General features: G+C 41.1%; 1 protein-coding gene across 2 annotated transcripts in view; it reads right to left on the bottom strand.

Moving 5' to 3' along the window:
• LOC134344335 (YLP motif-containing protein 1-like) overlaps positions 1–17,557 on the bottom strand; it is a 123,204-nt gene that overhangs the window by 74,913 nt on the left and 30,734 nt on the right. The window contains exons 3-5 of one of the 2 annotated variants that reach the window (XM_063043945.1): positions 11,424–11,666; positions 5,929–6,114; positions 3,387–4,432 (exon numbers count right to left, since the gene is read on the bottom strand). In XM_063043945.1, coding sequence (XP_062900015.1) covers positions 3,387–4,432; positions 5,929–6,114; positions 11,424–11,666 — 1,475 coding nt within the window. Of the gene's footprint in view, positions 1–3,386; positions 4,433–5,928; positions 6,115–11,423; positions 11,670–17,557 lie in introns of both variants that reach the window. The other variant, XM_063043937.1, reaches the window with a different exon arrangement.

Here is a 17,557-nt window from a genome sequence, read left to right on the forward strand (position 1 = left end):
AAATCAGTCTATCTTTTCGTGAAAACGAGTACATCAAGTTGCTTCCACAAATATGTCTTGAATTACATATTAAATTAATTGTAAGTCATCAAAAACATGTTTTAAATATAAACACATGAATTTTTTTGCAGATACATATCCAAATCTCCTTTGAATGCTATAGTTTAATTGGCCTTCATTACTATCCATAATAGTGCTCCGCAGACTCTAATCATTCACTGTATATCAAAGATTTTCATCAAGTCATTTTTGGTTCTTTTTGTCAATCGCCTCCATGCTACGCTTTCTGGTTCCTGACTCATCTGCCATAGATGATAGTTTCTCTTTCTACCTATACTGTTTATAGGCTTAAATACTTGCATTAGATCTGCTCATAATCTTCTCTGCTCCAAGGAAAACAACTTATTTGAGAAATATGAGGAAGCCATTCAGAGCATCACAACTGTAGCAACCTTCCAGCTCCACCAACCATATGTCTGCATCCTTGCAATTTTTTTTCCTTCATGTACCTCTCACAAACCATGATGGAACCTACTTTTGTCATATCTGCAGGTTGCGCATTCCAGACTACAATCACACACAAGATTTTCTAATGTCACTGTTAATTCTCTTTATCTTTATTTTTGACTCTAATCATTTAGTAGAAGAACATAAAAAAATAGGAGCTGGAGTAGCTCACTCTGTCTCAAGTCACCTCCTTGCTATTCAATGGGCTGTAACTCCTCCTCCATGCCAGTTCTCCATTGTGCTGAATTCCCGAATCTTTCAAATTTTTATCCACCTTCTTTTTAAATACATTGAGTGGTCTCAATTCCAGAACTCTCCAGAATAAAGAATTCCAGAGATTCACCATCCCCTGAGAGAGGTTCTTCTACATTTCAATTTTAAAAGACCACCATCTAGTAGCCATTTCCCACTAACAGAAACATCTCAAGCTGGGAATGCCCCATTCGGATCTTATATGTTTCAATAAGATTATTCCTCATTCTTTGAAACAACAAAGAATATAGAGCTATAGTTGCTTGAGACAGAACAAGACTCTGAACCCAAGATGTCCCCTGGTGAATTAAACCTTCTCAAATCCTTTCTTGAATAAAAGGAGCATTGTACTCCCAGTTTGGTCTCACCATATCCTGTAAGAATAATTCTCTATTTCTACATTCCAGTCATCTTGCATAAAAGCCAACATATTGCTTGCTTTTCAAACCATCTTGCTAATATTTTGTGATTCATACACAAGAATAATTATATACCTTTGTATTTTGGTACTTTTGAAAGCTTAATCCACGTAAAATATAGCCTGCCTTTAGACTCCTCTTCCTGAGTTACAAGACCTCACAATTGCCCTCATTATGCTTCTATCAAATTTCCCCTCAGCTTTCTTGTCTCCAAAAAGTTCTAGCTTCTACATTCTTCAACCCCTGTACCTTTTCAGAACTGTATATTCCCAATATAATTTTGTTACTCTTCCTGCCAAAGTTAACCATCTGATAGTTCTCTGAATTAAAGTTCACCTGCCGTGCACCTACTTATTGCATCAGTTTGTTTATAACCTGCTGCCATTTATCATTACCGCCTTCACAACTTACAATACAGAAAAAAAGCTGATAACCTGACTCCAGACTAACAGACTTTCCAAATTATTGGATCTTGCTCCTATTCGTGGACAAACATGTTTTTATTTCACTTTCTTTACATGTTATACAATCGTGTAATAAACTTCCCAGTGAACCAAAGGGTACATGAAATATACATGCATTCTAGGCTCCAGCTTGACTGCAAGTCTATCCATGCTCCTGACCACTCTTATTCCAGACCCAGCTCCACCCGCACATTCAGTCCACAGTCTGGACCCTGATCCTGACCGCACTCTAGACTCCTGGCACTGGTCACCCCACTTGTGCTCTGGACTCCGGCTAACATTCTGTGATAATGAACAAGTCTAATTAATACTGATTATTGGAATTTCTGAACAGCTGAATGCTGGATCATTGGCATTTTACTTTTAGAGATGGAAACTTGCATGCACAAGTGTAAGTCATTAAAACAGATTTTTTTTTTGGCTTTAACAGGGATTCCTGCGGCATGCCACTATTAATTTTTTTTCATTCTGCCATTCTGTAAAACAACAGTTTACCATGGTCCTCTGTTACTTATTATTCAGCTTTGTACCCTGATTATCAATGACTCTTTTTTAAGTAGTGTATTCCTTACAGTGAAGGTTCCCCTTTAATATTTTACTAAAGTCTTCTATCTCCCTTTGAAAACTTCATATCTTTCTTAGGGTTCATTTCCTGGAACCGGAGTTAATACTGCCATGTGATTAAACCAGTTTTTATAAAGGTTCATCTTGATTTTCATATTCTTATACACCACTGAGGAGACTGTTTTACTGCCTGAATTGATTCAGTGTAGAAATCTTCTCAGATTGCTTTAGTAGCAAATTTTCAGTCTACAGTGTTAGTACATTGTTGCATAAATGTACAAAAACTGCTTTTATAAAAAACTACCAGTAGCCTTTTATTTTCCACAATTACACCGCAAAAATAAATCTTTTAGTTTTATAAAAATAGAACTAGTAAGTTAGCTTACTAGTTCTCCTGAAACCAGTTAGAATTTAAGGAAGGAAGGATGATTGATTTGAAAAGTTAGAGGTTTGTCTCTCTCTCCAAAACTGCAAGTGCCTATGTCAAGACCCAAGAACACATCTTTGATTGCTGTATTTCACACTTGCATCAAACATGAGCGTATTCAATCACAATAATTAAGGCCAGTCTATGTTACATTCTGAAAATAAAATGTTAATCATAGTTGAAACTAAAAGCATGCATTGGAGCAACCTGTTGTACATAAACTGACTCCACCATGGATGGTCCCAAGCCCGGCCGTGATGGGAGAGTTGGGCATGGTGCTAGCAAGCCCCAGATATAAAGACCCAGAGCTACAGAGACTTCAAAGGCCTCATTCCTGGGAGAGGAAGGATCTTTATCTGGAAGAAAGATGAAGTTGTGTAGCGAAAGTAGAAGCCACAATCAGCCCAGAACAGAAAACTCTGACGAACTGCTGTCAGCGGCCTATGCCCCAGTAGGGGTGATGGGCTTAAGAAGAAGCTGTACATAAATTGCTCTCAAACCTGATGAAACATAAACTTGTTCTATAAGTGGCACTGATTCCCCTTTTGTCAACAAAACAGAAGCAAACTCAATCATTAATTGCTCGGAGTAGTATTTTCAGACGAAACTGAGTGCACATGAAATATGAGGAAATAAGGGGGATAGAAGAGGAACTAAAGGTAGAGACACTTGCGTACCCAACACAAATTTAAATGTACAATTATTTCTTCCAGGTTTCAAGAAAATGTGCATAAAGTTACTATTTTTAATTACCTTGGAGCTCCAAGATCTTCAAATCGCAGCCCACTTTGTGATTGGTCTGATGGCTTTGTCCCATATTGCCCAAATCGATTATATTGTGAGGTTGAAACTGAAGGAGACACCTTCACTTCATCATGTGGTGTTGGAATCAAAGGTTTCTTCGGTTCTGTGACACCAGGTGAACTTTGAGATAATGGGGTGGGGCCCTGTGAAACTGCTGAAGAGGTCTGAGTCATTGATGGGGGAGCCCAAGTCATTGGTGGAGGAGGCTGTGATACTGGTGGAAAGGTCTGAGTTATTGATGGAGGGACCTGAGACACTGGTGGCGGGGCTTGAGAAATCGGTGGTGGGGCTAGAGTCATTGGTGGAGGAGCTAGAGACACTGGTGGAGGTGGCAAAGTCATTGGTGGAGGTGGCAGAGTCATTAACGGGGGTGGCATAGTCATTGGAGGTGGTGCACCTGACATCAGTGGAGGGACTCCAACCATTGGCAGGGGCATCCGAGTTGCTGGTGGAGGCACCTGAGTCACTGGTGGGGGGGCTTGAGACATGGAGGGAGGGGCTGGAGACACCAATGGAGGGGCCTGAGAAACCAATGGAGGGGCCTGAGACACAGATGAAGAACTTTGGGAAATTGGCGGACTCTTTTCTTCCGAGGAAACTGAGACTACAGGTGAACTTGTTGCACCTTGTGTAGAAGAGCCAGTTAGTGGTGGCGTAGGGGGCATTCCCATGGGTGGCACTGGAGGCATTGGTAGAGTTTGAGAGGGCAATCCTCTTGATGCATTTCCTAAGTAATTCTGGGATTGATTGTTCATGTACTGTTGTTGAACATTTCTGAGAGCATCCATTCTTTCTTGAAAGTGATGATTCGTTGATACCATTTGTTCTTGCCATTGGTTCCACTGTATTTCGTACTGTTGGAGTTGATCCTTGTTAGGATAGGCTTGTAGCTGAGCCTTCCAAATCTGAAACTGTCGCTGCCATTCTTGATATAGAGGGATGAACTGCTGCTGCTGCATCTCCAAATGTCTCAGCTGCATTTCTAGAGGTAGAGACTAAAGAAAAAGGATCTTATTATAGCACATCCTGTTTTATGAAAAGTTTAAAAATTCTCTGCATTACTTTCACATTCACTCAAGGTGGGTGATCTTACTTGTCCACGTAGAAATAATGTTATCTTTTCAAAGGCAGTCCAGATTATGACAACTGATGAATACAAGAGCAATCTTACTTTGCAAGAAATCCAAAAAACTGAGATAACTTGCAAGGAAAGCAAAAAAAAACACTAATTGCACAAAATTATTTAAATGCCTGAAAACCTGCAAAATGCTGGTGTAACTAGGCAAACCAGTTGCATCTGTGGAAAGAATAAACAGCTGACATTTTGGACTAAGACCCTTCACTTAATGAAGGATCTCAAAATGTTGACTGTTTATTCCCTTTCACAAATGCTGCCTGACTTGCTGAGTTCCTCTGGTATTTTTGTGTGTGTTGTTCATGACTCTGATAGTTCTATTAACCCACAACTTAGTCTTCTTGATTCAAAGAACAATTTATTTTGAAAGACTATATCACTGGTATGATTCCCATAAAGTTCATCTGACACTCAGATGTTGGAATCCTGTATGGTTCAGAGTACTGCAAACAATATTCTAGATGAGGTCTGAATAATGATTTATAAAGGTCTAGGATAACGTTCTTGCTTTAATAATTAATGCTGCATGATATTGTTAAAAAAAACCTTCTCAAATTTATTCTCCCATTTTCAACGATTTGCATTCAAGTATTTCTGTTTAAAATTATATTATTTAGCTGATATTGTCTGATCGACATTCTTATTACCAAAATGCAGCACTTCATACTTTTGCGCATATAATTGGGATCAATCAGCTACCTCAAAAAAAACATTCTAAACAAACATTCCCATAGCAACTACAGTGAAATAAATATACTGAAAGTCTAGCTAGTTCATAATTCAAATATAATGGTAAAAAACTGTTTAGAAAAGGGATCATATTTTATAGTTTAAGTCAAATTTCACTTCCCTGAGTCTCTCAGGTCAACTTTTCAATGCATTGTACTATTTATTTGTGATGCACACGTAAACTTCACTGAAGAATTAAATGTGCTACAATATAAAACGAAGGTTCATGTCTCCTCATCACTAGCAAATAAATGCATTGCCAGATATGTGTGCAAAGAGTTCCAAGATGCCCTTTCAACCAACGAAAGATGAAAAACGGGAAAATCATAGGTTAAAGAACCTAAAAGGAATATGTTAAATGCAATGAAAATCAAAAAAAAAAAATTGGGACATTCTTAACTAATGAAGATAACTTCAATTATACCTTTCTAACCATATTTCTTGCATTTAGAGCAATTAATATCAATTTGTGAAGTCATGATTTAAACCTTCTACTACACACAGAACATTTCCAGAACCAACCAATTTCTCTTACACTAAGGCACCAAAGCATCATGCTTGCTTGAACAAAAGTTAAAATGACACAGAAGAATTTTCCATGATATTCCCAAAGAGGGTGTCACTAACCTGCACGTGTTGGATCTGCTGCATTATCTGCTGGTATTGTTGCAGCAGTTGTTGAAGTTGATTATGTTGTTGCATCATGCTTTGTTGCTGATACTCGATACGTTGTTGCTGCCACTGAGCGGCTGCTGCCTGTAGCATTTTCAATCTCTCTGCTTCCTCTGGATTTTCTGGAGGTTGGATAGTAGGCTAGGAACAATTCACACATCATTGCAAAGTTATGAATTAAGTCTTTGGAAATTGCATATTTGGACTTGTTTACTGCCATGTCTTAGAGGTTCTTATATATTTACCAATCACTGAAATTATTTAATAAAAATCCTGATGTCCCCACCAATAACTATTTGGAACTATAGTTTTGTAGTACTGTAGTAATATTGCAAATGCTCTAATTTGTCTGTATTTCATTTAAATAAATATTTGTTACTCAGTTAAATGCTAGTTTGTCTTTTTATATGGTGGATTGATTTTAGGTTGTTCGAGGAACATATACAAAACCAGTATTCTCAATGAAGATAACACAACATTGGAATTGGCCTAGTGACCCATAAATAGCATAGCCGGCTAAACATGCGGCAGTAGACAACTTGATCAGGACAAATGTCAACTGACTGTCGCCACTTTATGGAGTATGAACCTGCATGGGAGAAGGTGAAAGATATCCTTACAAGTCATAATCTGCAGTCAAGAGAGACAAAACTAAGAATCACTTCAGCGGAAATTACATCAATTTATGACTTCTTCAGACTCGAAATCCTTGAATTTCCCAAATAACATTGAGGCAGTAACATTACCAAGATGACAGCAGTTCAACACAAAATGCACCACCACCTTTTCAAGAGTAAAGATGAGGAAAAAATATTGACCCTGATGGACACACCCTGATCCGTAAATTAATAGGAAAACAGTACGTTTAAAAGAGAAAACAATAATTTATTCTTCTATCAACACACATCAAAGTTGCTGGTGAACGCAGCAGGCCAAGCAGCATCTATAGGAAGAGGCGCAGTCGACGTTTCAGGCCGAGACCCTTTGTCAGGAAGGACATCATAGATTCTTCTATGATGTGTTTATTAGTTGTTCTATGAAATAAGATGATTAATGTTTCTCTAATTACTGCTGGGTACAAACTATAGACAAATCAGACGTTGTACCCTTTTATAAGAATTGAATGAAAAATCCATAGATTTCAGAATCAGGTTTATTCTCACTGACTTATGTTGTGAAATTTGTTGTTTTGCAGCAGTAGTGCAATATATTTATTTTAAAAAGTTACTGACGGTCAGCGAGAAGATGTATGGTCAACAATATGGTCTTCCAATGAAGATCCAGTTGTAGAGAGATGCACAGAGGACCAGGTTCTGAAGCTTGTCCATTAGTACTAAGGGGATGATGGTGTCGAATGCTGAGTTGTAGTCAAGAAACAGCAGCATGATGTAAGCATTGCTATTATCCTGACGGTCCAAGGCTGACTGTAGAGTTAGCGAAATTGTATCTGCCGTAGACCTACTGTGGCAGTAGGAAAATCACAGCGGGTTCAGTTCCTCACCCAGGCAAGAGTTAATTCTAGCCTTGATCAACCTCTCATATCACTTCATCACAGTAGATGCGAGTGATTCTGGGCAATAGTCGTTGAGGTAGCTCACCTTTGGAAGCAGGTAGAACTTTTGAATGTAGCAGTGAGGGGTTGAAGAAATCCTTAACATTTCAGCCAGTTGGTTGGCATAGGTTTTCATTGCCGTGCCAGCTACACTATTCAGGGCCTAGTGCCTTGCAAGGGTTCTTAAAAGAAGTTCAACATTGACCTCCAGGACAAATATCATACAGTCATCAGATTATGCAGCAATTCACACAGATAGTTTCAGTCTCCCTTTCAAAGCATGCATAACAGGCATTGAGCTCCTTGGAGAGTGAAGCATCACAGCCAGTTACGATGTTAGCTTTCACCTTATAGGAAGTAATGGCATGCAAATACTGCTCTGCTACAGCTGAACTTGCATCCAACTGTGTCTCTAACTTCACTCACTCTTCTGACTGACATCTGTAAGTTGTACCTGGACTTCTTGTAAAGTTCTGGATCATTCGTCTTGAATAGTATAGAATTTATTTATATTTTACATCTATCCCACAATATGAGGGAGCAACCACTCCATTGCAATGTACAGACATGTGAATTTAAAAGTCAAATAGCTTGTAGAAAGAAGCTGTCCCATAGCCTGTTGGTCCCGACTTTAATGCTGCAGTACTGTTTGCCAGACGAAGCAGCTGAAAGAGTTTATGGTTGGGGTGACTGGTATCCCCAGTGATCTTTCACACCTTCTTTCTGCACCTGCTGCTATAAATGTCCTCAATGGAGGGAAGTTCACATCCACACATGTGCTGGGCTGTCCGTCCCACTTTCTGCAGTGCCCTGCGATCGAGGTCGGTGCAGTTTCTGGACCAGGTGGTGATATAGCCAGTCAGTATGCTCCCAATGGTGCCCCTGTAGAAAGTCTTAAGGATTTGGGGCTCATGCTGAACCTTTTCAGTCACCCAAGGTGAAAAAGACGTTGTTGTGCTTTTTTTTGGCCACAAAACTGTTGTGTACAGCCCAGGTGAGATCATCGGTGAGGTGTATACCGAGGAACTTGAAACTACTCACCCTCTCAACTGCAGACCCATTTATGCTGATCAGGCCAAGCATGTCTCCGTTCCTTCTGTAATCCACAATCAGCTCTCTTGATTTTTGGACATTGAGGGAGAGGTTGTTATCCTGGCACCACTGTGTCAGGGTGTCAACCTCTCCTCTGTAGGCTATCTTATTACTGCTAGAAATAAGGCCAATCAAAGTAGAGTCATCTGTGAATTTGATCAGCAGATTGGAGCTGTGTGTTGCAGCAGAGTTGTGGGTGTAAAGGGAGTAGAGAAGGGGAATCAGAATACAATCCTGGAGGGCACCTCTGTTGAGGGACAGACAGGCAGAGGTGAGAGAGCCCATCCTTACCACCTTCGACGATCCAATGGGAAGTCTAGGATCCAACAGCACAAGGTGGAATGCAGACCAAGGTCTCTGAGCTTCCAGTCAAGTCTGGAGGGAATTATGGTGTTGAATGCTGAACTGTAGTCCAGGAACAGCATTCCAACGTATGCATCCCTCTTCTCCAGGTGAGTGAGGATGGTGTGTAGTGCTGTGGCTATGGTGATATTGGTAGACTAGTCTACAGTAGGCAAATTGTAGGGGGGCCAGTGTGGGTGGTAGCATGCTGCAGATGTAGTCTTTAACCAGCCTCTCAAAGCATTTGCTTATAATTGAGGTGAGTGCGACAGGGCACCAATCGTTCAGGTATGCTATCTTGGTTTTCCTAGGTACTGGGAAAATGATGGACAATTTGAAACAGAAGGACACTAAACACTGCGAGAGGGAGAGATTAAAAATGTCCATAAACACACCAGCCAGCTGTTCAGCACATACTTTAAGGATGCGCCCTGGGATGCTGTCTGGCCCTGCTGCCTTGTGGCTGTTGACACATTGGAACGTTCTATGTACCTCAGCCTCGGAGATGACCAAGGTGCAGGTCTCGTCAGCGGCTCTCCTTAGGGTTTCAGTCCTATGAACCTCGAATTGAGCATTAAAAAAAATTTAGCTCATCCAAGAGTGAGGCGGCAATGTGGACTGTACTGCTGTGTTTCTTTTTGAAGTCCATGATGGTATGCAGTCCTTGCTATACGCTGCGTGTCACTGTTGCAGAGTTGTGACTGGATTTTGTCTGCATTGCCGTTTTGTCACCTTGATGGCTTTACGTAAATCATAGTGGCATCTCTTGAGCTCCTGTTGGTCTCCAGATGCAAAGGCTTTATCCCTTGCACTGAGGGGAACACACACTGAACCATTTATCCAAGGCTTCTGGTTTGGATAGACCTGGACTGACTTTTGGGGAACAATGTCTTCAATGCACTTCCGAATGACGCTGCATGTATTCGGAAATGTTCTCAGCTCAAAATAGCTCCTAGGTGACGCTGTCAAAGCAGCCCTGTAACGTGAGTCTGATTGGTTGGACCAACAGTGAATAGTTTTCACCATGGCCACTTCTTGCTTCAATTTCTGTGTGCAGGCGGGCAGATGCAAGATGGAGGAATGGTCAGACTTTCCAAACAGAGGGTGGAAAAGTGCTTTGTAGGCATTGCAGAAGGGAGAGTAGCAGTGGTCAAATATGCTTACTCCCTGTGTGCTCACCTCAATACGTTGGCAGAACCGGCTAAGCTCTGGTCAGCGACTCCTGGTTAAAGCCTCCAGCAATGATGAAAGCAGCCTCTGGGTGTGTGGTTTCATGGATATTGATGGTTTCACAAAGTTCACTGAGAACCAGTTTGGATTCAGCCTATGGTGGGATGTACACAGATGTAATAACAACAGACGTGAATTCTCCAGGGAGCCAGAAAGGTCGACATAAGGAGCAAAAGGATTTGAGGGTGTGCATGCTACCTAGGGCACACCAACCACTGTTCACCATGAAACATACTCCCCCACCTTTACTTTTCCCTGAGAGGTCTTTAGTCCTGTCCACTCGGAACACAGAGAACCCAATGGGTTCAATAGTTTGATCTGGTATTTCCTCCAACAACCAGGTTTCGGTAAACCATAAGATGTTACAGTGCTTTGTTTCCTGTTGGTAGGATATTTTGGCTCCCAGCTCACACAGCTTGTTGACCAGGGACTGTACGTTGGCCAGAAGTATGCTAGGGAGTGGCAGCCAATTTGCGCACTGTCTCAACTTAACCAAGACGCTGGCTCTTCTTCCTCGCCGCTGGCGACGCTTCCTCAGCAATGCCGGTGTGGTGAATGAACCTCTTGTGGTTTGTGCAAGCAGGGGGTCCCAGTGATAGAAAGGCTGCACGTTATGATTGAATGCCGTCTTTCTGATGTTCAAAAAAGTCAATCAATCTATACCTGATATGAGACGAATGCAGAAAGAAGGAAAGATAAGCAGAAAATTACAATGCCAATTCGGAGTACACAGCACGTTTGTGGTACACAGCGCCTTCTTGGAATGCTGCAGATCTAGTCCTCAGCAGATTGCACATCTTCCGGTTCATTCACGGCTTCTGATTTGAGAATGTCTGTTCATCACAGGCAGTTAATTTTTCTCATACAATTTTCCTTCTTTCAATGCAAACCATTTCAGAACTGGATGATTTATCTTATTATGCATACATTCAGTTTTTAACATTTACATTGTAAGGAATGATTTAAATTCTGACTGAACTTCAAAACAATCCTTGCTATTAAAATACTGTATATCCATTGCAAAGTTTGTGCAAAGTAACCCGAAAGATATACTACTAATTTCCTTCAGTTTATCAACAGGAAAATGGTATCTACTGATTTTCATTCATAGCTTCCAAAGTGTTCTGCAAGTTTTTATGTCATGGAAAATGTATAGCTGTTAAAATTCTCTTTCTACATGTCAAAAAGGAAAGTACATAAATTTACATGTAAGACACAAAAAGGACTCATTTACCTTTGCTTCTTCAGGTGGGGGAGGTGGAGGCATCTCCTCTTTAGGAGGTGGAGGCGGTGGTTGTGTTTTGGATGCCTCATAAGGTGGAGCCGGTGGCAATGGTGGCTGTGTAGTATAACAGCCCTTGGCCTCTCCAGGTTTTTGCTGTGCAGAATCACTGATCTGGTTCATTTCTGCACTCTGACTCTGTTCCTGCTGACCTCCATACTGTTTGCCTCCATGATACCAATATTGTTGCTGTTGCTGCTAACAGAATGCCGATAATGCATATTAATTTCCCACATTATACTCCATCTGCCAAACTTATGTCCAACCACCTGCTCTATTTATATCATTTTGTTGGTTTTGCGATGCTGTCATAACTTGAGTTGCTAATTCTATTTATGTTATAATTGAAAAGGCTATAATACAATTAGTCCTATCATTTAAATCAAAATACATCTGTACATAGTTGATTGAGGCTGTAGCCCTGATTCCCACTTGCTACAGCTTGCTAATCTAAATTTATACAATGTACTTTGTATTAATTGCCCATTTCTCAACTCTAGAGTCATAGAGCACTGCGGCACAGAAACAGCCCTTAAGCCCATCTAGTCCACACCTGTACCTTGACTAAAACCATCTATGCTCCTCACATCCATAAACTTTTCCACCACTTCCACTGGCAGCTCATTCCACTCTCAACACCCTCTAAGTGAAAAGTTATTCCCTCAGACTTCCCTTAAATCTATCACCTTTAAATAAGACGCCCAGTTCTAGTCTCAGCCAACCTCAATGGGAAAAGCTTGCATCCATTTACCCTATCTATACCCCTCATAATTTTGTACACCTCTATAAAATATCTCTTGTTCTCCTATGTTCCAAAGTTTAATGTAATTTTATTATTAAGGTACACGTCACCATAAACAATCCAGATTCATTTTCTAGCAGTCATTCATAGTAAATACAAAATACTATAGAATTAATGCAAGATTGCCCCCAACAGAATGGACAATCAAGACAGCAGACTGTACAAATACAAGAAGAAATAATAATACATAAACTATAAATATCAAGACCATGAGATTCTTTAAAAGTAAGTCCATAGGTTGTGGGAACATTTCAGTGATTAGGTGAGTGAAGTTACCCCTTCTGGTTCAAGATCCTGATAGTTGAGGGGTAATAACTATTCCTGATCTGCAGATATGGGTCCTGAGGCTCCTATACCTTCTTCCCAATGGCAGGAGTGAGAAGAGAGAGTGGTGTGGATCCTTAATGAAGGATAATGGCGGTTTAAGTCCTAATCTATTCAGCCTTTTCCTATAACTCATATCCTCCAGTCCCAGCAACATCCTTGTAAATTTTCTCTGCACTCTTTCAATCTTATTGCTATTTTTCCTGTATGTAGGTGACTATAGTTCAACACTTTTCAACATAATTGTATAAGGGCTAAGAGTGTTGTAAAAGCAAGCCTGAAGGCTTTGTGTGTCAATGCAAGGAGCATTCATAATAAGATGGATGAATTGAATGTGCAGATAGTTATTAATGAATATGATATAGTTGGGATCACAGAGACATGGCTCCAGGGTGACCAAGGATGGGAGTTCAACATTCAGGGATATTCAATATTCAGGAGGGATAGACATGAAAGAAAAGGAGGTGCGGTAGCACTGCTGGTTAGAGAGGAGATTAACGCAACAGAAAGGAAGGATATTAGCCGGGAGGATGTGGAATTGACATGGGTAGAGCTGCATAACACTAAGGGGCAGAAAATGCTGGTGGGAGTTGTGTACAGTCCACCTAACAGTAGTAGTGAGGTTGGGGATGGCATTAAACAGGAAATTAGAAATGCGTGCAATAAAGGAACAGCAGTTATAATGGGTGACTTCAATCTACATATAAATTGGGTGAACCAAATTGGTAAGGGTGCTGAGGAAGAGGATTTCTTGGAATGTATGCGGGATGGTTTTCTGAACCAACATGTCGAGGAACTAACGAGAGAGCAGGCCATTCTAGACTGGGTATTGAGCAAGGAGGAAGGGTTAGTTAGCAATCTTGTCATGCGAGGCCCCTTGGGTAAGAGTGACCATAATATGGTGGACTTCTTCATTAAGATGGAGAGTGACATAGTTAATTCAGAAACAAAGGTTCTGAACTTAAAGAAGGGTAACTTTGAAGGTATGAGATGTGAATTAGCTAAGATAGACTGGCAAATGATACTTAAAGGGTTGACGGTGGATATGCAATGGCAAGCATTTAAAGATCGCATGGATGAACTACAACAATTGTTCATCCCAGTTTGGCAAAAGAATAAACCGGGGAAGGTAGTGCACCTATGGCTGACAAGGGAAATTAGGGATAGTATCAATTCAAAAGAAGAAACATACAAATTAGCCAGAAAAAGCAGCACACCTGAGGAGTGGGAGAAATTCAGAGTCCAGCAGAGGAGGACAAAGGGCTTAATTAGGAAAGGGAAAAAAGATTATGAGAGAAAGCTGGCAGGGAACATAAAAACTGACCGTAAAAGCTTTTATAGATATGTGAATAGATATGTGATTGGTTAAGACAAATGTAGGTCCCTTACAGCCAGAACAAGGACAAGGACAAGGGAACAAGGACATGGCAGACTAAATGAATAACTACTTTGGTTTTGTCTTCACTGAGGACATAAATAATCTTCCGGAAATAGTAGGGGACAGAGGGTCTAGTGAGATGGAAGAACTGAGGGAAATACATGTTAGCAGGGAAGTGGTGTTAGGTAAATTGAAGGGATTAAAGGCAGATAAATCCCCAGGGCCAGATGGTCTGCATCCCAGAGTGCTTAAGGACGTAGCCCAAGAAATAGTGGATGCATTGGTGATAATTTTTCAAAACTCTTTAGATTCTGGACTAGTTCCTGAGGATTGGAGGGTGGCTAATGTAACCCCACTTTTTAAAAAAGGAGGGAGAGAGAAACCGGGGAATTATAGATCGGTTAGCCTGACATCGGTGGTGGGGAAAATGCTAGAGCCAGTTATCAAGGATGTGATCACAGCACATTTGGAAAGCGGTGAAATCATCGGACAAAGCCAGCATGGATTTGTGAAAGGAAAATCATGTCTGACGAATCTCATAGAATTTTTTGAGGATGTAACTAGTAGAGTGAATAGGGGAGAACCAGTGGTATATTTGGATTTTCAAAAGGCTTTTGACAAGGTCCCACACAGGAGATTAGTGTGCAAACTTAAAGCACACGGTATTGGGGGTATGGTATTGATGTGGATAGAGAATTGATTGGCAGACAGGAAGCAAAGAGTGGGAATAAATGGGACCTTTTCAGAATGGCAGGCAGTGACTAGTGGGGTACCGCAAGGCTCAGTGCTGGGACCCCAGTTGTTTACAATATATATTAATGACTTGGATGAGGGAATTAAATGCAGCATCTCCAAGTTTGCGGATGACACAAAGCTGGGTGGCAGTGTTAGCTGTGAGGAGGATGTTAAGAGGATGCAGAGTGACTTGGATAGGTTGGGTGAGTGGGCAAATTCATGGCAGACGCAATTTAATGTGGATAAATGTGAGGTTATCCACTTTGGTGGCAAGAACAGGAAAACAGATTATCTGAATGGTGGCCGATTAGGAAAAGGGGAGGTGCAATGAGACCTGGGTGTCATTGTACACCAGTCATTGAAAGTGGGCATGCAGGTACAGCAGGCGGTGAAAAAGGCGAATGGTATGCTGGCATTCATAGCAAGAGGATTCGAGTACAGGAGCAGGGAGGTACTACTGCAGTTGTACAAGACCTTGGCGAGACCACACCTGGAGTATTATGTGCAGTTTTGGTCCCCTAATCTGAGGAAAGACATTCTTGCCATGGAGGGAGTACAAAGAAGGTTCACGAGATTGATTCCTGGGATGGCAGGACTTTCATATGATGAAAGACTGGATCGACTAGGCTTATACTCGCTGGAATTTAGAAGATTGAGGGGGGATCTTATTGAGACGTATAAAATCCTAAAGGATTGGACAGGCTAGATGCAGGAAGATTGTTCCCGATGTTGTGGAAGTCCAGAACGAGGGGTTACAGTTTGATAAAGGGGAAGCCTTTTAGGACCGAGATGAGGAAATCTTCTTCACACACAGAGTGGTGAATCTGTGGAATTCTCTGCCACAGGAAATAGTTGAGGCCAGTTCACTGGCTATATTTAAGAGGGAGTTAGATATGGCCCTTGTGACTAAAGGGATTGGGGGTATGGAGAGAAGGCAGGTACAGGGTTCTGAGTTGGATGATCAGCCATGATCATACTGAACGGCTGTGCAGGCTCGAAGGGCCGAATGGCCTACTCCTGCACCTACTTTCTGTTTTTATAACAACCCAACTCTAAAACTCAATTCTTGATTTATGGAGGTCATTGTGCTAAAAAGCAGAAAGCAGGATTTCCTGGTTGCCAACCATTTTAATTCCAATCCCCATTCCAGCATGTTGGTCCATGGCCTCGTCTGCTGCCATGATGAGGCCACCCTCAGGATGGAGGAGCAACATCTCATATTCTGTCTGGATAGCCTCCAACCTGATGGCATAAACATCTATTTGTCCAACTTCTGGTAATTTTCCTCCCTCCCCCTTCTCTCTTTCAATTTCCCACTCTGGCCACCACTCTTAAATCTTTTCCGCACCTGCCTATCACATCTACGCACTACTCTTGCTTCTTTCCTTTCTTCTGTGGCCCACTCTCCTGTCCTATCAAAATTGCTCTTCTCCAGCCCTTTACCAACCATCTTCTAGACTCTTATTTCATCGTTCTCCCCCACTCACCTGGCTTTACTCATCACCTTCGAGCTCGTAATCCTTCCTCTTCTCCCCCCCCCACCACTTTATTCTGGTTTCTTTCTCCTTACTTCCCACTATACCCCTAATTTTGGTGTCATCCACAAATTTGCCAATCCTTTGCTAGTCTATTAATCATCCAGCTCCGCCCCTCTCTGATTTTCTGCATTAATATTGGGCTTGATTCCTATCCATTTTTAATTCATGTTTATTCTTGCTGAGCTCAATGGTATGACCCAGCATAATGCTCTTTCATGTCTTGCTATTTTGTTTGAAGTATATCAAGTCTATAAATGGGCTATTATTGAGCCGTTGTCCAGCTCAGTTTCCTCTTGCTTCCAAACAAGTTTTTATCCATACTATCCTGCCCACCATTGAGAGTATCTATCTGAGGCGCCACCTCAAATCGGCAGCATCTATCAGCAATGGTCTCCACCATCCAGATCACGCCATCTTCTTGCATTCGCTACTATCAAAACTTCAAGTCCCACACCACCAAATTCAAACACAGCTTCCTTTCAACCATTCAGTTCTTGAACTAACCTGCACAATTCTGATCAATACCTTACTGGAGCAACATTATGAACATTTTGCATTACAATTATACTCAGAAAACTCTGATGGTGTGACATCAGACAACACTCAACTCTTGAAAGAGACACCAAAGATGAACAGAAGAAACAATTCAAGACAGTTCTTAAATCCTCCTTGAAATACTCAACCTCTCCACTTACTTATGGAAACAATTCTTAATGTTGCAGAATGTTTCAATAAAGTTGCTAACCTTATCTTTTCTGTTTGACAAGTTCAGTTAACTACAGTCTTCAAACACTACCACCCTTCTAGATTATGATTCATTTTATTTCATAATACAGTATATCAAACAGTAAAAGAACAAACTTGCATTTCCCAATCAAATAAAGTCACCAGTCAATCACAGGATTGTCTGACATCATGGTTGAAGGGCCTGTTCCTATACTGAACTGTCTAATATTCTATGTTCCAAGCTGACGCTATAGCTGCACTGGAAGAACATGTCGAGTTTGGATTCAGAGGTCTTCAGCAATATTTTAGACAGGAGGTGACAAAGCAAGACCAGTGATACCTAGCTAAGTCAAGATTATAAGCAATTTGGAAAAGAATCAACAGATCACGGCTCTCCCATACACCTGCTAACTTTTCTCTCTTGCAAACTTGAAGCTGTTATCTAAATAGCTTTGCAAATAAGTGGTGTATTTCATAGATAGTATGTGCTGGCAGTAATACTTATCTGGGGAGGTGGAGTGCCAATCAAGCAAACTTTTTTGAGGATTCTTGGGAGTTGCAATCATCAGAGTAGAGATCACAC

The sequence above is a fragment of the Mobula hypostoma genome, chromosome 1, assembly GCF_963921235.1.
Source record: "Mobula hypostoma chromosome 1, sMobHyp1.1, whole genome shotgun sequence".
NCBI classification, from domain to species: Eukaryota; Metazoa; Chordata; class Chondrichthyes; order Myliobatiformes; family Myliobatidae; genus Mobula; species Mobula hypostoma.